At 42.3% G+C, this 27,388-nt stretch overlaps 1 protein-coding gene across 5 annotated transcripts in view; it reads left to right on the forward strand.

Moving 5' to 3' along the window:
• The window catches only part of rnf220a (ring finger protein 220a), a 221,705-nt gene extending 195,731 nt beyond the window's left edge, over positions 1–25,974 (forward strand). For 3 of the 5 annotated variants that reach the window (XM_088085176.1, XM_088085177.1, XM_042497332.2), the window contains 7 exons: positions 3,052–3,244; positions 4,555–4,610; positions 4,867–4,978; positions 15,469–15,580; positions 19,501–19,695; positions 20,133–20,207; positions 24,205–25,974. In XM_088085176.1, the coding sequence (XP_087941302.1) occupies positions 3,052–3,244; positions 4,555–4,610; positions 4,867–4,978; positions 15,469–15,580; positions 19,501–19,695; positions 20,133–20,207; positions 24,205–24,276 (815 nt within the window). In that variant the 3' untranslated portion in view covers positions 24,277–25,974. The remainder of the gene's footprint in view (positions 1–3,051; positions 3,245–4,554; positions 4,611–4,866; positions 4,979–15,468; positions 15,581–19,500; positions 19,696–20,132; positions 20,208–24,204) is intronic. The other 2 variants (XM_088085179.1, XM_088085178.1) reach the window with 1 other exon arrangement.
• The last annotated feature ends 1,414 nt before the right edge of the window (positions 25,975–27,388 follow it).

Here is a 27,388-nt window from a genome sequence, read left to right on the forward strand (position 1 = left end):
TGTCAAAACAAGCAGAGAAAAGGATAGGTGGGAAATGTGAAAGAATAAAGGTAAGAAAGAAGGAGTGATCACACAAAAAAGGAGGGAAAAGAAGGTGAGGAGAGGAGGACTGGATAGGAAGAGAGGTGAAGAAAAGGAAAGGGGAGGGGGGGCGTCGGTGCATAATGTGAGTGAAAGGCAGTTAGAGTGGGGCTGACCTTTCCATGGCCAGATTAGATTGGCCTGCCAAGACTGCTTAGAGGGACAGATAGAAGCATTGGGATACACACACACACGCACACACATCCAGCCACACATATGCTCACAGTTATGCTCACAGTTAAAACATCTAACACATGTACAGTGTGTACACTACATGCACAAATAGACCTCGTGCCAGTGAGAAAATACCGCAGCATATCTGTTTATAAGAGGATCGTTTAAAATGCCTGAGAGCTCATGCTGTTTTAAATTCTTATTTAACCATATTTTACTGCATGGACAGTAATATAATGTGCACCCAGAATTCTGTAACCACTATAAGAAGTAAGCATCATTCCTGACACAATTATACAGGTACAGGAATACAATAAAATAAAGTGTCTATATACAGTTTTGATTGTCAGTGAACATTATCTTGCAGTGAACTTCTTGAGTTAGAGGTCATCACAGTATTGCTGCACCAATGTGACAAAAAACCATTATCGTGATTATTTTGGTCAGTGTTTAGATCACAATTGTTTAACATAATAACTAATTTACTTTGGAAATATCATAAATGTATTGAACTTTAAAAAGAAAAACAAATTTTAACAGTGGATTTTCTTGATCTTAAAATATAATTTCACATAAAAACAAATTTTAAAGAAAATGCAAGGAAAAAATGAAATTAATACTGTGATTAGTCTGAGCAGCATGCATGGGAATTAATGTGAAACATGATATATTTAATTTATTTTTTGCTTTTTCCCTGTTGGTCTGAATAAGTAGCCACATTTTTTGCTATTTGCTTTTTAGAAATTAAAATAAAAATCACTGAGAGGTGCTTTAAAGTTGCTACATCTAGCATCGTTTGGCAAAGGAATGTGGCACAATGATTTTTGGGCGTCAAATCTGACCGGGGGCTGGTCGTTTTTTTACACTCATGGAAATCCCTACCTCACATTATCAAGTCCTCAGAGCCCACATGTTCATGTTCCACTTCTGGAAACCAGCTGTTGTGGCCAACAAGCCACAAGATCTATAGTCGATCAGCTGATTAGATTTTGCCCTAACCACCACTGCTATGACCACTTCAACACACACACACATACACACACACACACACACACTAAAGCACTCACATGCACACATTAATGCATTAGTGGTTTGAAGTCAAAGCTATCTGTTTTACTCTCATCTGGTTGGCTGATCATTCACAGCTGATGGATGAGAGTTCTGGTGGTATTCAAAGCTTCAAACCTAACTTCTCTGGCTTGGAACATTTTGGGAGGATGGCTCATATGTATAAACTTAAATATGGACTCAAACTCAAAATGTGACAGTTTCTCACTTGTTACATAATTGTTGTAAGTGACAAGTCTAAAGTACAATGTACATAAACAAGACAGTCAACAAGATCTTTGTGTGAGTGGGTGCGGGAAATAACTCTGTTCCTGAACCAATGAGCTTTACCTTAAACCAGTGAAGTAGCAAGTCTGCCAGTGAAGATAGAACAAAAATGCATGAAGTTCAACCGTTTCACCATGTCAGCCTGTGTAATAATGTAACATGCGCTCTGTTCGCCTTCTGCCATGCCCTGAAAAACTATCGCCTTAGTAGCCGAGCAGAGCCAGCATGCTGCTAGATTTACGCTGCGTGGCCATTGTTCCCATATGTTCCCCTCTGCCGCTGAGACCAAATAAAAGTTAAAAGGTCCTTTTTATTTGATCACTAAAAACCATGGGCCTGTCGTAAAACGGCTTAGCATCGGTGGCGCGTTTTATCACAGCGGCTTTCAGCCGTTTCGCGCTCACATTCTCTCTCCTCCCTCCTCATTTTTTTTGATTCTTTCCTAGAGTAAGAGTGAAATGAATTACACAGTTAAGTAGGAGAAGCAGCAGCAGATGTTTAAATCCCAGAAGGTCCTCGGAGACGAGCCCGAGCGGCTGATTTGCACTTTGACAAAGACGCCATAGTGCAGTGAGACACTGTAGTGCACTGAGACCAACTGTTATAGGAAGTCAAGTATGGAGACTCACACACACACACATGCTGGGACAGGGGGTTAAATAAGATGGCTGTCAACTCTGTCGAGCTTGTATCTGGTCACACACACACACACACACATACACACACTTGCCACATACACACAGAGCACACTAGTCCAGCTGAGAGCTTGTAGAAATTGGGATAGGTGTAAATAAGATGGCTGTCAGGCCTGTCACTGGTAGACACACACACAGTCACATCTCAAGTGAAACACACACACACACACACACACACACGCACACCTGCTCAAATAGTAACATACACATGTGAACACTCCTGCACACACACACCTTACCTACCCTTGTGTGGTAGATAGACACGGCGTAAGTGACAGGTAGACTGACTCACACACTCGCATGCTCACACACACACCTTCAAGGGGTCTGAGAGACAGGGCCTAAGTGACACAGGGACAGACAGTCTCAAACAAACACTGAAGAGACGCCTCTAAGTGACGGACACACACACACAGCCGGCTCTGTGGCTAAGTGGAGCTGAAGGGAGCAGTCAGGCAGCGGTAAGGGTTTGTCTGAGCGTTCATCACTGGGTTTATAGAAGTGCCACTCACACACACACACTCTCCCACAGTCTCCTACTCTCCCTCTTTTTCTCCCAAAGATTGATGGGTGAGGTGTCAGTCTTCATCACTTCACCCCGTGTCTGTCTCTCCCCTCACCTTCGTCTTTCTTACCAAATCTTTTTTCTCATCTCGCTCCATCTGCAGATCCCTAAAAAAGTTTTAATGTATAAATTTAACATCCTCAACTCTGTCTCAAGTTTGAAATTCAAGTCATGCTGAAAATTGTCTTCTTATTTTCACAGGAACAGGTTTTGCCACATGTAGCATTAAGGAGAGCGCGGCAGACAGCGATGCTGACCTAGACGTGGACGGAGACGACACTTTGGAGTACGGCAAGGCCCAGTACACGGAGGCCGACATCATCCCCTGCTCTGGAGCCGGAGAGGACCAAGGAGAGGCCAGGGAGAGGGAGGCGCTACGGGGAGCCGTGCTCAAGTATGAAGCCTTAACTACTACACAGTCAAACCCTCAGAATACTAACTTCAAGAGATAGTTTGGATTTTCTAAAGTGGACTTTTATGAGATAGCTCCTAGTTCAGAGAAGCACAAGGGAGTACCAACGTGGAAGCTAAGCAATGTACCGCTGCGGACAGAAGCAGCAGCAAAACATATTTTTATCACCTAAAAAAAGGGCCCACCTAAAAAAAATCAATATAAGTGTAACGGCAGGTTTATACTGGTGCGCAGTATGTTAAATGATGCAGTCACCTATCAGAAGACGCCTGGCAGTTCACACTAAAAGTGAGTGATTTTGCTCTTCTCTGTTCTGATCATATGTAGAGCTCGTTATCTGTTTGCTTGTGTGTGTGTGTCTCCACTTGTTTGTCTCGCTCTCTGTTTAGACACACACAACAAATATGTGGAAGCATTAGATGCAGATTTTTATCATTTATCACAATTAGATCATTTCTATAACATTGAATGTAGCCTTATCAGTGTGTTTCCATGTCAGATTCACTCACAGAGAAAATAGACTAGACGCTGAAACTATTGCTGCAGATCAGGAGCCTGCTGTGAAGCTCAGGGGCCACAGTGCGTTCAGTGTGAACAGCCCCATAGAAAAACGGCATAAGAGTTTGCCCTATTGAGAATATTTCCACCGCATTGCGTCGCTGTTAGACAGAGATTTGGGACAGAGAACTGTAGCTGTGATATCACTCTTCAAAGCCGCACTGCATTGAGAAAACAGTGATTTAACATCACTGAACGCTGGAGCTGCCGGTCCTCTGCTGCCTCGAACAGTTACTTTGTGTTATTGTGTGACGGTAAACCAGCAGCTCATTCGTTCTGCAGGCTACAAAAATACTGTTATTGTAACGGAGTCTGGTGACTTTGACAAGAGCATAGATAAGGAACTGAAACCTTTAACAGCCTCTCAGTCAGAAAAGACTGAGAAGATTCAAAATGTGCTGCAGAGGAGAGAGGAGGAGAACTGCAGAGTTGGGTGATGATTTATTTTCTCAGGGGAGACCTTTTTTTAGGTGGCTAAAGTATTTTTGCTGCTGGCACTTAACCATAGCAGCACATTGCATATTTATTTTGGTGGCAGTCCTGTCTTATTTTCCAAAGTTGTAGCGACCCAACTGCCATCTACTGTATGTAACACACTGACTATGTAGTATAAGTACCTCATATAACCCTACTTTAGAAGATCCAAACTATCCCCTTAACTAAGCCAGTGTTGGTGAAATAAAATGCACCACTGAGGCTCTGTTCATACCAACATTTATGTCTCTGTGTTGCAGCGGTGGGATGCCTTCAAACAGAATAACGCCTGAATTCTCCAAATGGGCCAGCGACGGTAAGTAGTGCCAAGACATCAAGGCATTTTATTTTCCAAAATGTATCTATGGGATTTTAGTATTGCTGGTCTTCATATAAATTATATAAAGTTACTCATGCAAAGAGATAATTTGCCAAGATTGTGCATTTATTTAAGTATATCTCCTCAATTTAGCTCATGGTTTTTGACTTTCCCGAGAGGTGTGTGAATGCTTATTGCAGCTAGAACTGTCACCATTGAATGTTAACCACATCACCTGTTTATGCGTTTCCAGAGATGCCTTCAACGAGCAACGGAGAAAGCAGCAAGACAGACCCCAGTACCCCTTCATCCTCCTCCTCTTCCTCCTGCGCCCCGCGCACCTGTAAAAACAGTGAGATCGAAAAGTAGGTTACACATACGGACACGCATGCACACACATCTTGATTTAGCTGTAAAAGGTGAGACAGAAAATGAGTCTGTCACGTTTCCCATCGCAGTATCAGACAGATCACGCGCGCGCACGCGCGCACACACACACACACACACACACACACACACACACACACAGACACACAGACACACACTCTCTCATGCTGATTCTATGACTTTGTGATGAGTTTTTGTGCTTGTGGGAGAGTCGACTTGTAGAGGGTCATAAATGATGCATTTTGTGTGGATTCTGTTTTTTCTGATTCTGCCGTGTGTGTGCGTGAAAGGGAGGATCTCTCCAGGTATTGATTTTTCCTGCAGTTGTGTTCTCTGTGAGCATAGAGCTGCCTTCGAATCATCAATAGGGCCATAGACACAACCAGATTAGAGGCACACACCAGTGTCACAGCAGCAGTGTGAAAACACAATGTTTGTTCTCACTGTTATGACGCATGCTTTCAACAACACCATTTATACGCTGAGACATGATGCATGATAAACAAGTGTTTTCACATAGTTTACAGGTAAAGCTTTTTGAGAATGGGAGAACAGTGACAGTGAACAAAACACACATGGCATTTATTCAGGTAGCGGATAGATTTCAGATGTCTTTTCTTGCTTATTTTTTGTATTTGATTATGTTTTGAATTAATTACCCTCATGGCACACAGTGGTCAAAATTAGGCTAAATAAGCATGGGGAAAATAAATGTTTACTTTGTTCTTATTCACTATGAATACCAAATTTCAGGAGATGATTTTAGATCAAATATTGACTATTTTTCCTCATTTAAACGAAAAGAGTGCTACTGGAATGAATCCTAAAACCAGCAAAATAGGTAACATTTTTGCACTCACGGTTCCCTCATCACAAAGTTGTTGGGTGTTTTAAAAAAATATTTTTTTTGTTAGATGGCTGAAATAAGGGCTGTGATATCATAAGCTACATAAACTTTCATATGTTGTTCTACAACCTAAAATGCGTCAGTAAATACCCTACTCGCAAACTTTGAAGCTTTCTGTGTCTTAGGAAAGGCTGTTGCTAACAAGTGGCTTAATGAGACTGCAGATCATCATGCTGGTCACAGCTTTGCAGCCTTGTTGTGGTTAGGTCATGCAGTGGTGGCGTAGTTTGTTTATAGTCTAACATTAGCAAAAATGACACTCCTGTTAACACAGCCAACTAGAAATTTTTAAAAAAAGTCACAAAGTTGGACATCCCTGTGGCATCACATACCTCCTCTGCTCTTGGATAAACACTAGTAATTCAGAAAGACTGTATGTTTACCAGTTAAGCATAAGTTAGCTGAGAGTGTTGAAGCAGCAAAGAGAAATGGGTTGCATCCGTCATTTTGAGACACGATTTATAACTGTTCTCCTGTTTTGCTTTATGTAGTATGACAGCAGAAAATTGCCGTGATTCAGAATACTTTGGCTGGCTTTGAATCATTGATATATCGGAAGCAGCCCTAGCAGAAATACTGCAAAAAATGTTAAATTCTTAAAATGATGTCAAATTGACTTGTATATACGTTTGACTGTACCTAGAAGCTGGATTAGACAGTAAAAAAAGTCTCCTCCTCCTGTTTCAAACATACATACTCGCTCTCGAGCAGACACTCTGCCCTATCCATTAGAACACCCTGCGTGTGAAAGGCCAGCGCTCCGCAATTCCCTCATTTCCATGTCCTCATCCATATTCTGCCACAAGTAAACAATCTCCCACTCACACACGCCCTGTCCCCTGCATGGGTAATAGAGGTCAGCTCATTGCGAGAGCGAGAGAGAAACGTTGTTCGGCAAAGAGAAAGAGGGATTTGGTTGATTGGTTGCTTCTGCATGTCTGGCATATTCTCCTGTCCTTTTGCCCCTCGCGATTACAAGCACACGCAAATACACACACACTGAGCTGGGGTCAGTCTGCTTGTTGCCTTCCATCCCAGACCCTATTTCTTAAAGTGATTTCCTTTGTCCACCTAGAGTGCCTTTAAGAATACCCCCTAAAATTTGCCACTCTCATTTCATTTTCTTAACCTTTCCCTTCTGCAGTCGTTTCCTCAGGCAAAATGTTGAGGTACAAATGATTGAAGTGTTCACTGCTTTGTTTTTCTTGATATTGAAAACACCAGTTGAGGCTGCATTGGTTACTAGAGCAGGAAATTAATGACTGCATTTAATTTAGGGAAGCCTTAAATGCATATTTACTACAAATGTCACTTTTTTTGTAGCTTTACATCTAGTTTAATACATGTTGTCATTCACCTCTGGGAAGGCTGCACGTAAAAAAGCTTCATTTAAATGATCAATCGACACTCAGTCTGTGTGTGTGTGTGTGTGTGTGTGTGTGTGTGTGTTCCCCATATTAAATATCACCAGATGGGGCAAGTGGTGAATAAGCAGAGCAGCTTGAAGTGTATTGATCAGAAGCAGCACTGCAAGGTAAGAGGTGTGTGTGTTTGTTTGCTGAGCGAGGGGATGCATTCGATAAGTTGTTGTCTGTGCTGTGATCCTTCCTGTTTTACTTTGCGCGTGTGTGTGTTTGTATCTGAGAGAGAGAGAGAGATGGAGGCAGGTCAGTGTGGCTGAGGAGAAAGGCAGTGGTCAGACGGTGCGGATTGATTTAATCATGCGCACACACACACATGCACAGTTGGTTACTGATGTCAGTGAGGATGCTTCTCTGTTTGTACAGCATGGAGGACAGTTTTAACTGTCATCAGTGAGTCAGAGTTTCTTGTCAGAGCTGTCACTTACTGCTACAAAAATAAAATATTACATCAGTAATACCTCAGTAATGCTGGTAGGGAAATATTTTATGCCTCTGCGCAGCAATAGCCGAGACTGGAGGCTTTATGTTTTCAGGTTGTCTGTCCGTCCTGTTTTCGTGAACATGATAGGTTCACTTTCACGCAATTACACACACATACACACATACACACTACACACTATCATGTAGATCGCAGCTTATTAGGCAAACCATTCCAGAGGGCAGGTCCACAGTAACTAGAAGCACCATTTCTTATTCTGAGTACAACCAACAAGCTAATGTCTGAAGACCTAAGAGGTCTGATTGGGATAAAGTCAGTAGTCCAAGTCTAAAGGGTGAGACCTCACGAAAACAAGTTTTTGGCCATAACTGAAGAATTGAGGCAGTGATTCTGACTTAATTTCATACAAATGGCTAATGGAAATATAATAATGAAGTGATGACATTTGGTATCCAAAAGGTCAAAGGTCAGCTTCACTGTGACATCATGTTCAGCAAAAACTCTTTTCTGGCCGTTACTCAATGCCATAACTCTGGAACAGAAGAGGAGACATTTGTTCAGATACTGAATTGGTGACACTAATTTTGGGTGTCCTTGAAACTGTGCTGATTGTGTAGATCTTCTGTGCCGGCAGGGGGATAATGTGGGTGAAGCATTCACATTTTCACAGAAATGGATGTAAACTGTAAATGCAACTTGCCTGGTGAATGGAGGCAAACAACCAGGAGGCAGTAACTCTAGTTTTGAACTAAACTGAATTTCTGAGAATTCAGTTAGTGTGAATCGTCTCTTTTGCCGAAAGTAACTACCTTAAATTCCAAGAATCTCCAAAGAAAATGTGACATTATGACTTTGTTCCAGCCAAAATGTAGGCGTACATGTTGCTACATGATGTTGTAGTCCAGGTCTTATTGGCCACCTGGAGCAGAACATGCCTTAATCTGAGTATCCATTTAGAGGGAGCCAACTAGATGCTGAATGATTGCAGTGGAACAAGCAGTCAGCTGGCTGGAACAATTCCCTGCCTCACTCTTCTCCGCTTGCTATAAATGCACGTATTTGTGGAGCTTCTGTGCCCCTCCGTCCCCAAATGAAAATGAGATTTGTCTCCTTTCGTTACATTGATACATTGTACACGTGTGTGTATGTGTGTGTGTGTGTGTGTGAGTGTGTGTGTGTGTGTGTGTGTGTGTGTGTGTGTGTGTGTGTGTGTGTGTGTGGCTTTGCACAGGGCAGTGTTAGTGAAATCTCTCTCTCTCTCTCTCTCTCTCTCTCTCTCTCTCTCTCTCTCTCTCTCTGTCTCTGATCCCAGATGGGTAATGATCTGGTCGCCTCCCGGGGCGTCCTCGTTCCCTTGCTCATTCCCCCGCAAGATAAATGAGCTCACACACACACACACATACATACACAGAGAGAAACGTACAACGCCTGAGACACTCTTTCCCCTCCAAGATAAATGGCCCCTCCAATGCCGCCAATGCAATTGCTGCCAAATTTGGTGCTCCAGCTGGAACAATGCGAAGAGATTTCCATGTGGTTTCTGCAAATAATTGAATCTGTCCTCAATTTGGAAGTGATGAAGCTAGATTTCTACCCTCCACCACCCCCCCTCTACACACACACACACACACACACACACACATGCTGCCCAGTCGCTCTTGCTGCCTTCTCCTCTCTGGTTCTTCTCTTTATTGTTGTCGCTAAGCCACATTTCTCTCTCTTTCTCCCTTCTTTCTCTTTCCCATTTCTCTTTTCTTCCCGTCCTCTGTCTCAATTTTTTCTCAGGCACTTACAAAACGGCCCCCCCTCCTCCCTTTCCCTTTTGCCATCTGAGACCTGCACACACACACAGATCAGGCTGAGGCAGGGGAAATCAATAGTGACTTAAATGTTTTATCATGGTGTGTCAGTGTAGTTAAGGCCTCGGTTAACAGGGTGCAGCAGAGAATGATGCTCTAAAGGGATTTACCGCTGCTATTTTCACGGCACCGATGTGCGAGAGATTTATTTCCCTACCTGGTGGATAAAATGTTTGCAAGAATGTTGTGTTTTTAGAATTAATTGTTACGTAATTTTATCATTCGCTGTGTAAAGAAAGGAGGCTGAGTGAGGCCAAAATGTCGGGAGACAGTAGATTAAGACACGCGGCTGATTGAGACGGATGGCGGAGGTCTTCAGCTACACACAGACACACACACACTAATGAAATGAGAAATAGCCCCACACACGTTGGGGACAGAGCGCTAAATAGAGGGGAGGCACAGCCATCTATCTATCTCTGTCAGGGCTTTCTTGCTTGCTTGTCGCCATAGGGGTGACTGGAGATGGAAATGCGCCGCAATTTCACTTTCTTTCACTCACATACACGCACACAGCATTCAAAAAGCCCTGCGGGGCAGTAACCGAGTTGGAGTAGTGGCGTGTTGCGCGAATGGAAGTTGTATTTCAGTGTTGGTTCCTCAGGTTTTATGATGCCAGGCCTTCAGATCAAGGCCACAGCTTCAGTTTAAAACCTACCAAGCCAGAGCCTCGTCCCACTGAGCCCACAAACTCAAACACACAATTGCACACAGCCCAGAGCAAACAGATGTACAGTACATACCAGTTAATATGCGTAATTGGAGAGAGGCGCGTACATGCTCAACCTGTCGTACTGACAGCAAAAAATACTGAATGGAGCGCCAAGGACACGGTGCAGGGGAATACTCACTGCTTTATTACATGTGAACTGAGCGCTTTAGATGTGGGTTCAGCATTTTTTTTTTTCATTTTGCTGAGTTCTTGCTTTTAACTGATTTATAAAGATCTGTGTGCATCAATATTCAGATTGCAAAATTCTCATTTCTAGGTGGACAATGATGCAATATTTGCTGATACCACAAAGTCTGCCATGATATGATTTTGATTCATTTTAGAGGCTCGTAATTGATATAAGATGATTTCAGTATGTATCATTTTAGGTTGTAGCTACAGTTGAAAAGGTTGCCACCAAATACTGTAGTATTTTTGCCTTCTCTGTTAGTTGGCTGAAGTTCTACATACTTTTTAATATATTTCAAACAGTTGATTGTCCAATGGAGGAAAAAAAACTGCTTAACCTTAGATTTACTAAATCGGCCACATAGCACTGGGTGCACTCCAGTAGTGTTGTGTGTCCACCAAAGCATTTTTTTTCTCTTTTCAGCTGAGGCAAGGGTTGCAGTTGTACTCGGAAGTGTCATGTTTCCACACTATACTACAACCACCACCAGTGTGACAAGGCGCTAAGCGTATATTCTTTGCACTTTTTTTTTTTTTTTTTTGTATCATTGACCGTTTAAAAAGGTTCAACTTCGAGGCAAACATGCTCCTCACTTTTTACAAAGCTGCAACTTCATTGAATGGCCACTTGAGGCTGTCTCCAGAACAGACCATCCCAACGCCCCATTAGACCCCCATGCTAAAAGCACAACTTTACAGAAGAAATAAACACATTTACAGCCTTGTGCAAAAAAAATGTTTTTTGTCTCCAATGCTCATTTTAATATTCATGACAACTGTCTTGGGGAATGAAAATTATTACAATTCATCACGTTAAGACCTAAATTCATACATATTTAGGAACAGAACTGCTTGAGTGACAGGCTGGCAAGGCGTCGCTTCAGTCTGAGTCAGAGCCACCCCTTGTTCCTCCACAGTTCCAACCTCTTGTCCAAATATGGTCACATTTGGCTCCAAATAACCAAGGTGGCCACAGCCGAGATGCCGAATTTGAGGCTTCAGAATGGTAGCCCATAAACCAATGCAGAATGTCACCGTAGCTACAACCATTATCTATACAGTATAAGCTTTTTGGAAAGTGTCAGCACTAGAATACAGAGGTCAATTAAATCTTTGACTTTTAGTTCCTAACTTGCAAATGCTGGTAAACTATCATCCACAACTCTAACACACTGTGATTCACAACTTTTTGTATATTAGCCCATCTAACTTTTGCAAAAGCCTGACACGCATTGTTCTATCATCATCAATACCTGCATTCATACAGCCTCACGAATCAGGATCAAACCTGTAAGTTCTATTAGTGTCCCCCTGGGACCCACATAACCTGCTGTTGTAGCAGCCAACTCAGACAGCTGATTCTTGTATATTTCCTGAACCAGGAATACCTCACTTTTAAGGTTGTAACCCAAATTGAACTGTAAGCTTGTTTCTGTGAGTGGACATGACATGTTTGCTAAGCCTGGGTCCCAGAGTGACATAAATTTCTGTATTTTTGGCTCCAAGACTGAAAAGGTTGAAAACCCCTGAGCCAGCTTAAATCAGCAACACACACAAATAGCATAAAGGGCTTACACTCAAGGATTTTTACTTGTGGTTCTTTCTGGTTGAGAGGCAGTTTATCTCCCTGTGTGTCACATTTAGCCCTGAGAGAGTTGTCTTTTGTTTCCTTGGCCCTATGAAATCTTCCTTTTCTCCTTCTTACCTCCATTAAATCTTTGCACCTCCACCACCCCCTGCTGCAGCCCCCTCCACCCTCCTGCCCCCCTGTTTAGATGGCACAGCCACATAAAGATAGATTAACATGTTACTTTTTATAGCATTGGGAAATTAAACAACTTTTGAGATGTAGTGTTCTATAAATCTGTTGTGCTAAATGAATATTCATTAAAGACACAGAATAGATGATCCAGAGAGTTGAGTGTTGTTGGGAGACAACGAGAATAAAAAACTTTCTCCATCTCTGTTCTTTAGCTCAGGTTAGACAAGAAAGGAGAGGCCCTTGGCAGAGTTTTGTACTCGACTGAGAGACAGGGGGCTTTATTAGAGCAGTTAAAAGCGAGAGACAGCCTTGTTTTAGGGACAACCCCCATCCAGTCCCGTCCAGCCCAGAGTCCACTGCTGCTTTATAAGCTAGCAGGCTAATCAAGGCTAAATGGCTTTTTACAAGCTCAGAACTAATAAGAGGAGAGGGTAAAGCAGTTTATAGTGCATGGAGTGGCAAGTCAGGCTAGAAGTCCCAACTAGGTCTTTATAGACATGGAATGGTGATGGGTTACAGGGAGGAGCCAGAGTAGGTCAAATTTCCCAATGGAGGACACAAAACAGCTCAGTGTTGTTTCCAATCTGTACCTGACACCTCACATCTCACGTGAATGTCTACACTGATCTTTAAAATATTTCATCATTTTATTATGTAACAGATAATACTCAATCAATCGAACATTTCATTTTTGTGATGGATGATGCAGAAAGGAAGAAGCACCCACCCCGAAGCTATAAACTGCCATAAGCAGGGCTGCAACAAGGTCCGCACATTGTTTAAAAAATTAGACCAGTACTCCTAAAGTAATAACGATACCAACAGAGTACTTCATTTGATACTCATCAGTTGAATGGAAGCATTTGGGTTTTTTTCCCCTCGCCCGTGTGTCCTTGTGCATCATTCTGTGTACCCTCTCTAAATTTGGAGGTTTTGCGAGTCTGTGCAAGCACAACAAGCAAAACTCTTCTTTTGTTTTGCATCAGTAACAGTTTGTGGAGTTTTGAGTAGTGGGGTGGGTTATAAATTAGTGGATCCAAAGCTGATCAAATCAGTGGATGAGAGGAGCTGCTGTCTGTGAGTGAAAGCAATCTTTAGACCCAGTGCAATGAATGGTCAAGTTTTACTTTCAGTGAGCCTGGTGTTCTGCTTCGCTGTTTGTGCCCAAAATGTGCTCTGCATTGCAAGAGTGTGGAGTAATGAATAACCCAATGGTGAATATATATTTTAACAGTGCATCTTATGAACAACTGCCAGCTCCAAAAAAAGAAAATCAAAATGTGGCAGCAGATGTTTTAATTGTGGCAGGCTGCCACAAATAAATGAGTGTGTGTGAAACCCTAAAAAAAGACTAAATGCGTTGGTATCGTTTGACTTGAGAAGTTTTGATACTGCTCGGTACTGAGTAAGTTTTCTCGATACCTTAAAGGTATCAAGTACTGATACCCAGCCCTTGTTGCAATTAAAAACTAAGTTTAATCTGTTGAATACTTCTTATAATGAATCGCATGTTTAAGTAAAAAAAAAATAGTGAAGCTTTCTGTCACACATTTGCACATTGTGATATCTTACTGCTTAATTTGACAAACAGTCCAAATATTAAATTTAGCAAATATGACACCCTTAAGAAGCTGAAATCAGGGAAAGAATAGTGTTTTTCCTTGAAAAAAGGAGCTAAGGTATTAAATGTAAGCAAAAACGCATTTTGATCGAGCTTTTTAAAACATGAAATATACCTCAAAATTATTGGCAGTATATAGCTGTGCAGGGAGGGACACATTTCAGTAGACAGGATTAGAAGTTGTCGGCAAATCAATATGAACAGTTACACTCTGGGAATATCCTGCTGTAAAACAGTTGCAGCATGATTTCAAGGTTGTATGAAATGGAACAGAAAGAATAGGGAACTGCAATTGTGTGAGATGTCAGAGTTTCAGAGAGTTTTTGTTGCTCCTGGGCAAGTTTCTATCAAAAAGAAATTAAACTAACTGCAAACATAAAGCTTCCCTGCTCAGCTTTCACAGTGTAGCTTAACACTGTGTTTGAAGAAATCCGGTGATGGCCATGCAAGCCTGAAATGTTTAATTTTAATCTAACCTGCAATTTAGTCTAAATGTTCAATTTATTTTAATGAGCTTATTTGATGATAAGATTTAAGGAAATCAGATGTAGATCTACTCGTATCACTGCATACAGTAAAAAGGTGTTCAAAGAAACCTGTGGCTTAATCGGAAAATGAGAAAGTCTGCCCTTGTTTTTCTTTACCTGGAGCCTCTGCCGTTTGAGGATGCAGCAGATGAAGCTATATCCCCGCCCTACACACAGCCACTTATCGCTCTATTTCCCTCTCACCCGCTCTTCCTTCTTTCCGCTTGTCCTTCCCCATCCAGATCAATACCATAGATCAGCTTGCTATCAGGCTGCGAAATGACCACATCACCATAAACGCACACTCACTCCCATTCTAACACACACATACACACACTGCTATTGCATCTTGCCAGAGAACGAGTGAATGGCCGTAATAAACACGTGGCTGGCTCGTGCGGCCTCTTCTCGCAGCGCCAAATCATCATCAGCTGCAGCGTTGTGGTCTGCGCGTCGCCCATATTGATTTAGTTATGGCTGCTTCATATGCTGTCGGACAGTGTTAAATGCACATTTTCTGTTATCATGCTACACATTAATCAGAGGCTGTTTAGAGGCAGGAAGAAAGGGTGGGCGGCAGATGGAATGAAGGAGGGATGAAGTGAGGACACGAGGCAAGGAAATAAATCTCAGTGAATAGATGGGCATGGATGGAAAAACCTAACAGAGGAGGTGCAGAGGATGAATATGAGATTTTAAAAAAAAAAGAGAAAAAGGCACTTAACTCAAAGTCAAAACAGGGAAGTTAAGAAGTGAGGTATGAGGAAAATTTAAATGATGGTGAAATGTGCATTTCAGTAAACACAGCTAATTTCAACAAAGATTTTAACCAAAACCACCTCCAAACACTGTTGTTGAAGTGTTTTGAACAGCGTTTTCACATTTACTCCAGTGTGGACACAATCTGACTTTAATTTCTCCAACAGTTGCTGGTGTGTAATTTTACATACTATCTCGTACCTGTCAATACGTCTTAGAATGTCAACACTAAACATCTCTCCCTCTGTCTCTTTCTCTCTCTCCTGCAGGGTAACAGAGGAGGAGTCCACGGCTACCACCATGGAGGCCCTGAAGGCTCGAATCAGAGAGCTGGAGCGGCAGATACTGAGAGGAGATCGATACAAGTGTCTCATCTGCATGGTGAGTATAACATTCATACGCATGCTCTCTGTTTCACGTCAACCCTTCACGGCTCTTACGTTTGTAGAACTTCATGTGGTATCACATAGAGGTGTGGCCATGGTTTAAAGAATTGGCAGTCAGTGCTGGGGTTTGTAGTAGGAGCCAATCTCCCAAAATCCCTGAGGAAAGGAGGGTGTTGCTCTTTGCTCTGTTTGAGCTTAATGAACAGGACCCTCCTAATATCTTCAAATTGAGCAAATTTCCTAACAGTTGCACATAGATAGTCTCGATCCAGTGGCTGTATCCTCCAAAATCAGCATTATAAGCCAAAACGTGTCATAACAGGCTGAAAAGGCCCATCCCATGTCAAAAGCTTCTGAAATATTGCCTTCTTTTGCCCCAATTTATTGTTCAACCCAGTTACAAGCAGAGGTTTTTTCACACTTGTCAGAAATTTGGTACACACATTTCTGTATGGGTCTTCTTGAGATTCATGTAAAAAAATATTAAAAAACAATTATATTAACCTCAAGAAGATCCATACAGAAATGTGTGTACCAATTTTTAATTAGCTTGAAAAGAAAATCTCTGCTTGCGGTTGAGTTGGAGGCATTACTTTTTGAATTCCCCTTGTTTTTAGGACACAGCTGCTGCAGTCTCTACAAAATAGAGTATCCCATGATCCACGGCACAGTAGATGGTTTTTGAAAGGAGGCTTCAGGCATTACTTGTAAGCTTTTTGGCCACACTGTGCTTTGCAGGTATTTGGATTAGGTTTATGATAGATTCAATTCATGAACAGCACAGAATGAAAACTGGGCATAAACGCCACTGTTGTACATGTAAGCAGCCTGCAAATAGTAATCATATCTTGTTATTTAAAGATTACATTCAAAGGTCAAACTTGTCTGTGCTTACCCTCTACTTTTGCCTTGTGATAAACAGGATTTTTTTTTTTTTACCTCGCTGTTAGTTTTGGTCTTCAGATTCTTTTGAGGGATCCACAGTCCCTGCATAGGACCATAGTCTTAATAATCTGTTATCATCACAGTCAGAGATTGCCCTTTTTTTGGAGAGAGTAAGATTTTTTCTTCAACTAGAAACAGCCCCGAAATTGCCAATTGTATCATCATAAAACACACTTAATTCAAAGTTGACATAATCAAGATAATACCATACAAATCTATATAAATTGAAATGACTGTTTATTAAAGGGCATTTGGTTGGCTTGGCGATAGTGATTTCAGGGCTGTTTCTGGTTAAACAGAAAAGATCTTCTCTTTAACAAAAAGGTCTATCTCTGTTGGAATCATTTCCATAATTTTGTCAGACACTTAGAATATTTTTTTAAACCTGTCAGTGGCAAACAGGAAAAAAATGATGGTGCATACATGCCCTGAGTAGTTACATTCCAGCCTATTTTGCCACTGCAGGCTGCAGCAGTCTCTAAATACCGAAGCAGTTTCAGTAATTGCTTTCCATACTAGTTACTAAAACATAAAAACAGAGAAAATGGAAGTTAAAAAATGCTATATTTACCCTTTAATTTCTTCATTTTTTACTTCACTTTGGGCAGCAGACACTCAAATTCCATAATGTGAAGTTTATTGTGTTGCTTGCTGGGTACTTCTTGAAGTGTGCATGTAGGAACTGTTTGCATCTCCCCTCCCTCAGTTTGTGGATGTCTAAGTAGTTTTATAAGCGTGAGTGGTGGTGTTGTCTTGTTGTGGTGGTTTTTGCTCTTGCATGGCTTTGCCAGTCAATTGAATGTGTGTTTGGATAAGAGACTGCAGTGGGAAATGCAGAACGGCCCTCAAAAGCTATCAAGTTTCGCCATATATAAATATATATTTATGACAGGCAGCACATGGAAGAGATTATATGTAGTTGATACAGCCCAGTGAGAATCAAATGAACTCTATTGTATCGTAAAGCATGAAGATGAGTCTGAGCTTTATCAGGCAGAATGAGGGACATTTGTCAATATCCATGTTCATCAGATGCTTGAGACACGACTGCACCTGTACCCCCCCATCAGAGTTTGTGTTCCCCACTTTGTGTCAAGTACCCATCCTGTCACCCTTCAAGCTTGTGGACAGTGCAGCGTCGGCATCCTCTGTGTGTGTGTGTGTGTGTGTGTGTGTGTGTGTGTGTGTGTGTGTGTGTGTGTGTGTGTGTGTGTGTGTGTGTGTGTGTGTGTGTGTGTGTAAAGCGGGTAATTACCGACGCCTGCGCTTCCTAAAGGTCGCTGGGTGCCCGAGGTGACACGGAGGGCAAGGCACAGCTATCGATCACTCACTGCCCCGCGGACACACGGCTCTTCACCGCTCATCTGTCACTGTCCCTCATCTCTCTCTCACACACACACACACACAAACAAGCATACGAAGAAACACCAATATCTGAACAATTTCACACACACACACCAATGTTTCACTAATCCGTCTCTGTCTGTCTGTAACTCATCACTGCGCTCCCTCCCCGTCACTGTGTGTCTGATGTAAAAGTCATTAGACTGCTTTAACTCGTTGGCACTCAGGAAGCATTTCAGAGAAGCCGCAGAATTCCACTGCAGCCTCCAAAAAATTTATAGCAGAGTTATGATTCGGTGTTTGTTGTGCACGGATCATAACCTTCCAGTGCTCAGGTTGTTGTGTGTAAGTAGAAAACAAGTGTCCCTCTGCTGCAGCCAAGTTGGCTCAAGTTCATCCCCTCATGGTCCTGAAGCGAGCTCAGTGCTGAGGTTTGACTTATCAGTGGATTTCTACCCCCACCTACTGGTCGTCTGAGGAAGGGGAGTTCAGCAAAGTCTTATTAGGAAGTGCATTTATTCATATAAGAATATGCAATTTAAAAATAATAATAATAAAGTCACAATTGTAATATTAGTTATTAGTGGTTGTTCACAAAACAAAGTAAATGAAAAGAACAATCTGTTCTCGCAAATAATGTAAGACAGATAGTTCTAAATTAGCCAGTGTGATGATATTAGTGTTCTCTGTTGACCTCAACTTAAAGTTTAATCTTGTCTATATTGATAAGAAAGACTTAAGGACAGCGAAATTAATATTTTGTGGTAGCCTGCAATTAGGCTAGAGGAAGAATTAAAAGGAAAGAGCAAGACGTGAGCATTACAAGTGCCCAACACAACCAGTTGAGCATGAAAGCACTCACTCTGCAGCAAAATCTGGGGACAAAAATGTTCTCAGAAGTACATTGCACTAACACCCCCCCCCGCCTGATGATTTGGATCTTCGACTGCACCCCCCCCTCGACGGGGGAACACCAACAATTAGTTGATTAATCAATCTGAAATTTTTTTTCTGGTTTCTTTAGTCCTCGGTGATAGCAAGCTGGATATATTCAGATCTGTTGGTCAGAAGAAAAACACGATATTTGAAAACTTTTTAAACCCCCCATCATTCTGGCATTTAATAGACCGAACAACTAACCTGTTAATCTAGAATGTTATCGACTCTTTAATCGATAATGAAAATAGTTGTTAATTGCAGTTCTGCTATGATGATTAACATTCATTGCATTCCATTTTGCGGCACCTCAGAAATAACCAGTGATAGCAAAAATATACTGCAACAATAACCATTAAACTATCAAATGCAGAGTGAATGACTCAGCTGAGTTTCTCGAGTTGTCGTCCTGCTGACCTTAATTAACGTTCATAGTTTTAATTACTTGACAAAACAAAGTCGGCGTGAACAGATAAGAGTTCTTACGCATTTCCTCACAGCAGTTTGTTCATCGGCTGCTCAGGCTGTACGCGCTCGTGTGTGTGTGCGCGTGCATCTATGTGTTTGTCCACACGTGTGTGTGTCGCACTGTGGTGTCTGTGAGTGCTCGACCAGTACAAGCCCGCCTCTATGATTCGCTGCCACCTTTCGCCCCCTCTCCTCTCCCACCCCCACCCTCCCCTTCCGCAGAGGAAGCCTGCTATCCAGTCAGGCGCAGAGATCAAGAGCCTAGGGGTGTGGCCAGGGCCCCGGCCACTGGCCAATGAGGTCGGAGAGAGGCAGCCTAAGTCCCTCCCCCTCGGCCTGTACTGCCTGTACAGGGGCCTTGTGATTGGTGGCTACGGCAGCGGCATAAAGAGGCTCCTCCCACAGCCCTTACGGAGGGTAAGGCACTCCCTCCCTCCTCCGCTCCTCTTCCTCCCCACAACTCCTCCTCCTCCCTCATTTATCCGTTCTTTTCAAGAGGAAAAGAAAAGAGCGCCCATCAGATTGGGTTCATTCGTGGCTTTCTCCCTCATCTTCTCCTCCCCTCTGCCTGCTCCCCACCGTCTCTGCTCGTTGCTTGCCCGATATCGTGTCCGTGCGTGTGTGTGTGTGTGTGTGTGTGACCTGCAGGTTGCCGGTTCAGTTGCTCCCCATGCTGCCTTGCTCAGTGGTTCTGTGGCTGCTGGCTGTGTCGTCTCATGGTTAGTGGTTTGAAGCCGTCGGTCAGGGAATGTACAGTGTTGTTTTTGGTCGTTGTTACCCGGCGTGTGTGCAGTTTGAATTTGGTGTCATTTCATTGTTCCCGTCTCCCTTTCTCTCCCTCTCTGTGTTTCTAGGACTCCTACACGATGCCGCTCACCTCCATCCAGTGCTGGCACGTCCATTGTGAAGAATGCTGGCTCAGGACTCTGGTACGCACACTTGTCCACTCACGCACGCACACACACACAAACACACACACACTCCTCCGTGCTTCAGGGCAGCTCCTTATGACATGCAGTTATTGCAGCCTCATTTCATAGTCAGTGAGTTCCACTCTGTAGCTGTGCCCCATAGGGAGGAACTAAAATGGAATATTCCTCAAATGACCTGTTCTCTCACCACACACACACACACACACACACACACACACACACACACACACACACACACACACACACACACACACACAATGGAAGCAACACAAACACTTCCAGTTCTTAGTAGGGCAAAAGCTTATATGGAATGGCCCCCAAAAGGCTTGTTTAAATGTTGGAATAAAGTGGTCAACTCGAACCTCCAGTGAGTTCTACATAGTGCCTCGGTTCCACACACACACGCGCACACACATGCGCACACACAGAGTCAGTGGTTTTGTGGGTTATTAGTTAGTCTAATATATTCAGTAGTGAGTAATTAGCTGGAGCTAATGTGGTAAATGGAGCACAGGCTCTCTGCTGCTGTGAGGATCAACAGTCTCCTTGTTGTTTGTTTGTTTATTTGCTCTTCTCTCCTCTTTTCTCCACATGTCCATCATTCCATCATTGTTTTTTCTCTCACTCTCACTGTCTTTTTTATTTCCTCAGTTACTTGTATTACCTTTTCTTGGTCAGTTGGGACACACGTCAGCAATTTCTCACAAGCAGTTCCCCACCTTTACCCCCTGTTGATGTTATTCTTGCATTTGTAAACACACTCTTAGCATAGTTGCAGGACCAAACACAGAAACAGGGGCAGAAATAGATAGCTGAAGGAATTACAATTAAATGATGTACCCCTCGGGTGATTGCTGATGACTCAAGTGCGACACCTAATGGTCAAATCCTGATTACTGGTCTGGTGTTTACCTTAGTATCAAACCGGTTGAAAGACGTTTACACCAGCCCTGCCCTCTGGTGGTCAGGATCCTTAATTATTAGCAATCCAACAAAATTAATTTTCTGTCGTGCAATATAGCAAATAGTGCACCCTCAGATGTGGCAACAAATTTTTAGTCCAGTGCAGTACCAAAATTGCCCAGTGAATTGATTGATGTTTGATAGTAGAATGAATAAAATGCTACAAATTTGGCATTTGATCAACATTCTTTCAGCAAATTTCAGGTATCATTTAAATGCCATGTCACTTTAAAATATAGTGAGAGGATAATAAGGCTAAAAGCGCACCTCATGATGGCTGCTCTCATTCTTGTTTAATAGGGCATTTAGATGTGTTAATGATCGCCTGGAACGTGCGTCCAATATAAGATCAATACTGATTCATGAAGAGTTTCCCGTGGCTACAAACAAAACAGCCTGAGCACGTTTTATAAATTACTCGTAGGCTTCTCTAATTGTCTTTTATTAAATTGTTCAAGGGAGACTATAAGAAAACATTCTTGAATAAGGTCCATTGTTTCCATCTGCCATGTACCTGTGTAATTTGTGTGTGTGTGTGTGTGTGTGTGTGTGTGTGTGTGCGTGTGCTGCCGTCGCAGGTCTAATGTATGGGGCATTAAACTCGTAGCCTGGAGACAGCTATAAAAACGGGAGGGCCAAGCTGATCAAAGTAAATGCCTGGGAATCTAGTTAACGTCAGCCCAGCCCCTTACCGCTTTAATGAGCAAGGCAGCTGGAGCGCAGCGTGACGGGCACACACCCACACACACTTACCACCCACGCTAAACAGGAGTAGACAGCTTTTGGCAGGCGTGCAACCAACAAGCTCGTATCGAAAAATCTCAACCCATATCCAGCGCTACTGGAGATACCTGTTTGCCTCCGTTTTAAAGCACCTCAGTCTTTTCCACACATCATCTTCTCTCTTTCTTCACAGCCTCCGTTTTTCTTTCTTCTTTATTCTCTTCTGAGACATGAAGAGACAGTTTTGAGTACTCTGGAGCCACAAATCCTCTTACCGGGAAGGTGTGAGATCTGTCAGACTCCTGCACCACCTCAGTCCTCTCGAGTGCATGTGTTCGCCCTTTAGACTACCTTTCGACCGTGCACCGAAAAGAGTTTATTCAGTGGCTTACAGGAAAAGAAGCCTATAAATCTTCAGGGTCAGACTAGCCGGTACAGTTTGTACTGACCAGTGAGGATTTGGTAGGTTCAGGTGCTCCAGTTATGAGATCATTGCATTCTGTTGCACCCGTGTTAGATGTCACACAGAGTGTTTTTTGGGGAAAGACTACACTCACACTCTCTTATGTTTTACTCACCTTCTACACACATCTCAGTGGACTGATAAAAGTCTCCACATACCAAAGCGATATTTGATGGTCAGTTTTGCAGCCCAGATGTGTAGCTGCAAGTATTCATAAACTAAAAGAAGCAACTGCTAAAGCTTCCTCCTCTAGTTGAACCACTGTATGTATTTATTTGCTTAATTCATTTTGACATATTTCTTCATACATCTGTAACCAATGCGAAAACAGCAAACGGCAGGAATGCGCCTGCAGCCAGCAGTTACCGCCCAACAATACAGAGGAATGAGCTGACTGGTAGAAGGAGGCGGCAGGGAAGAGACGGAGAGATGGAGGACAGTGGTGGAGACCACCCAGTCTAAATGCTGTTACTCTGTCAGCCCTGTGTTGCATATTATCGCCTGCTGCTTTACTGCAGATGGCACACTATCAAAGCAGCGCAGAGGAGTGAAGGGAGGACTCTGCCGCCAACAGGCTGGTTTACCTTCACACAGAGGGAGGAGGAAGTAGCAGTTATATGACAAGCACTGGTAAACTGTCAAAAGACACGTAGTATTCTAAACATGCACGCCCTGTGAATATAGGATGTTCTGCTGCAGAGTGGATGATGTTGGTTCAGTGTGTCTTATTTATCACCACAAATAATTATTTTCATTTTTGCTAACTTTTCCAGTTGTTTTGTAGTCTGAAGAATGTCAAATAAAAAGACAGTGAGAGAAACCCGTCACACATTCTGTGAACTCTTGGTAACAAATAGTTTGTTCTGTCAGACCAAAACTAATGTCGTTGGTGGTTAAAAATAAGGATGCCGTATCATATCATTTATGATAATAACGATATAAATGTTGCTTTGGTGAACATTTATGTCATGATTTTAATGATGTTGATGTTTTTAGTAGAGCAGCGGCTTTTAAACAAAAGAAACACTTCATTCTTTGTTGAGGAGTCGGTTTCAGAAAATCATGAATTTTATTCCTCTGCACCGTTGACAACCGTGGCCGGAGGCATTCTGCCTTTGGATTATCTGTCTGTCCTAATATCATGGCTGCAATATCTCTTCAATTGTGGAAGTTTCTTCAAACATGGCACGAACATCTACCTTAACTGAGAGATGAACTCATCTGATGCTGGTGGTCAAAGGTCAAAAGCGCTGTGACTTTACTTGTCTAATTCACTTATCTCAAGAGCACCTTTAGGGAATATCTCCATATTTGGCATAAATGAACCTCTTGGACTCAACAATAAACTGACTAGATTTTGGTGGTCAAAGGTCACTGTGACCTCACAGTACACATTTTTTTGATGTAACTCAGGTATTTATGTGCTAATAATGACAAAAATGAACACAAATGTCTGCAGCAAAACTCATATTTGAGATAATATTATATATTGTTTTTTGTTTTTATGTTTATCTTTAATTATTAATATTGTATTTATGCATTCAATTGATAGTGAAGACAAACAGGAAAACTGAGAAGGTGAATGAAGTCAGATTTTGGTGACTTTCTTACATCATATATTAGCTTTGCGTTAGTTAAGCAGAGGAGCGCATCACAACATGAGGAAAAACAAATCAAAAGTGTGAGCAAATCCTCATATTTAAGAAGCTGAAACCAATAAATGTTCAATGTTTTGACATATTAGGAGAGTTGCTGCAGTGCTATAACTCAGGGTGAATGCATCTTCTGACCTGAACTCATTTTCTAAGCAACAAAAGCTAAATATTGTCTCTGCGTCCTTCACAGGGGAACAAGAAGCTGTGCCCGCAGTGCAACACCATCACCTCACCCGGAGACCTGAGGCGTGTCTACTTGTAAAGAGCACACCCCTCCTCCCCCATCCTCCCACCTTTCGTCGTTCCAGTCCATTCCTCCTCTCACCTGGATTTCATCGCCCGCCCCGTCGACCGTCATTTGTTTTCCTTCCTCTCTCTCGTGGCCTGGGTCGTTCACGCCAAACCCTCCAAGAGCCCAGAGACAAGACGGCTGTCATTGAGACTCCACTGGCTCTTTCAGGAGGTTAAAAACTGGATGAAACTGAATGACTGAGCAGAACTCACTGACTCTCCGACCAGTTGCCTGGCCACTCACAAAAAAAAAAAGAAGACCTGCAATCCCACTGGTCAACAGGCTTGTTTCCTCTGCCACACTGACATGACTCCCTGTACAGGTTCACAGGGTCGTCACTGGAGAACCCTGACACCCGGCTAAAGCAGGCTGAGACCTGGTAGCTTCACGCTGCTGGAGCTGGACCTGAAAGGAACTTAATTCTGAATATAAAGACTTCTTTTTTTCCCCTCTAGCTCTTCTTTGACATTTTGATGGTGCTGGACAATGGGCTATATCCTGAAGATTCGACAGAAAGCTTCTTTTTTTTTTTGTTTGTTTGATCCCTATCCCGGAGAGAAAACTCTTACCTCCATGCCCCTGTTGCTTAAGAGAATTTTTTTTTAAAAAAGGGCCTGTCCACTAAAACTGAGCTTTCAACCAAACTGAGAATAACCTCACAACCTTGAAAAGGAGTTTGACACTCCTCCTCCACCTCTTCTTCCTCTCACAAGCCCTTCCCTCCTTCCCTTTCTTACCCCTTTTGTGGTGTTATAGTGAAGTAAACCAAAATTTCTCCCCCCTCCAAGATGCAGTGCAAGCACATGTAATATAGTTCTATGTATGTTTACAATGTTGGGTGTAAATGACATAGAGTTCACACACACGTACACACACACGCATACACATCAACAGACACACACAGAAGTATATAATATCAAAGTCCTGTTGTAAGTTGGAAGGGTCTGGGAATGATGTTTGGGGAAAAAATGGCTGGAATAAAAGAAGCCTTCTGTATTTTTAAAAAAAAAGATCATTTGAAGATCCGTTATTTCACTGTACAGGAATAAAAGATTTAAGTAATAATTAACTACTCGAGACTAGATGGTCAAGATTTAGGTGGTGTAATTTTTCTGCAGAGTACCCTGAAAAACTGTAGAACATGAAGCAAGGAAAGATCTTTTGTTAGTTTTATCCAGTGGAGAGAATCCTACTTCCCAACTGCAAACAAGCAGAACGATGGAACTGCTCTTTAGTTGCAACAAGTCCAACTGAGCCTCTTTCTTTTAGCCTCCATGTCCGCCTCCTCTCAGTTGGAGTAACATCATGCTCAGATCATAGTCTAGAAACGTTTTGTTTTACCCCTACATGTCTCAAAAGAAAGCTTTTTTCCATTGTTCTCATAACTGCTACGCTGCAGAAAGGTCCCAAAGTGGCAACCCCTGAAGGGCAGGTTCTTTCTAGATATAACAGATGAGGGAAGTCTCTGGAAAAGAAGGATGGCCCAAAGGCTGAACTGGCGACTTCCAGAACCCGCAGCATTTCCCCCTTCCCTTTACGGCAGCAGCAGCAGCAGCAGCAACCAAGGTGGTGGTGTGCTTTGTGTTTGTAAAACTATGTATTCTGTGACGTCTGTATTGTTGTAAGAAATGCTGAAAAAAAAGAAAAAATAAAACTTCTCAAATACCACGAGTGGTCTTGTTTAACGCAACCTGGATGGATAAAAAAGATGTTTTTGTGATCGCTGAAATAAAGGAGAGGAAGATGGCCTTAATATGAAAGACATTTAATTTGTTTATGTGCATTTGTAATAGACTTGTTTCATCTCAGTGTTTGGGATTTTGTATGCCTCTGCGTCGGTGACAGCTGAGGCCAGAGAGGCATTATGTTTTTGGGATTTACGTCCGTCTTCGCCTCCGTATGTGCTGAATGTTCATTCGTCCCATTCTCGCCAACAAAATATCTAACAAACGTTTCTACTAACTTCCTCAAATTTGGCCCGACATCCACTTTGACTCTTAGATAAACTGATAAGGATTTGGTTATCAAAGGTCACTATGAACTTGTGTCTGTCTCATTTTAATCAACGAAATATCTCAAGAAGGCCTGAATTTCCTCAAATTTGGCACAAACGTCCATTTTGACTCAAGGATCAACTGATAAGAATTTGGTGGTCAGAGGTCACTGTGAACTTGCGTCCGTCTCATTCTCATGATCAAGATATCTCAGGTATGTTTAGGAAATTTCAACTTTGGCACAAATGTCTTCTTTCACCTGAGGATAAACTGATAAGGATTTGGTAGTCAAAGGTCACTGTGAACTTGAGTCTGTCTAATTCTCAAAACTTTGTTAATTTTGGCACAAACATGCACTTGGACATGAGTATGAATTGATTACAATGTAATGGTCAAAGATTAAGCTCACTATAAACTTGTGTACCTTTCATTCTCTCTATCTCTAGAAAGCCTTGAGGGAATTTCCTCAAATTGTAGCGAGAATGTCCACTTTGACTCGAGGATGAGCAGACTAGGATTTGGTGGTGAAAGTTTGCTGTGACCTCGCAAAATTCATTTTTGGCTTGAAGTCATTTGTTGATGACAAAATATCTCACAGATGTCTCACAGGATAAAATGATGAAGTGTTGACATTTTATAATCAAAAAGTCAAAGGTCAACTTCACAGTGAGATCATGGTTATATGCAAAAACATTTTTCTGGCCATTATTCAGTACCATAAGTCGAGAACAAAAGAGGAGACATTTGGTGAGAAATTAAATTGGTGACACTAACTTTGGGTACCCCCCTTAGAGGTTAATCTGGCCATGCTAATTGCTTTAACACATAAAATACCTAACCTAACTCCAAAATAAAAAGTGTAGTGCCCTGTATGATTTACACAATGCAGCATTCTTTTTTATAGCACTATGACTGTTAAAAGTATTTGATGTTTGCATCAATCCATTGGTTAAGGTATAACCTCATAAGTAGAATGCCTTTTGGTGATATTTACCACCTCTTGGGCAGGCTGGCTGAGATCGAAGCCTGTAGAGGATGCTGCCATGTAAAAGCCTGTTTTCCATAAGGTGAAATAACCACATGTATGT

This window comes from Plectropomus leopardus, chromosome 12 (genome assembly GCF_026936395.1).
Source record: "Plectropomus leopardus strain MGB_pleo_1.0 chromosome 12, ASM2693639v1, whole genome shotgun sequence".
NCBI lineage: Eukaryota > Metazoa > Chordata > Actinopteri > Perciformes > Serranidae > Plectropomus > Plectropomus leopardus.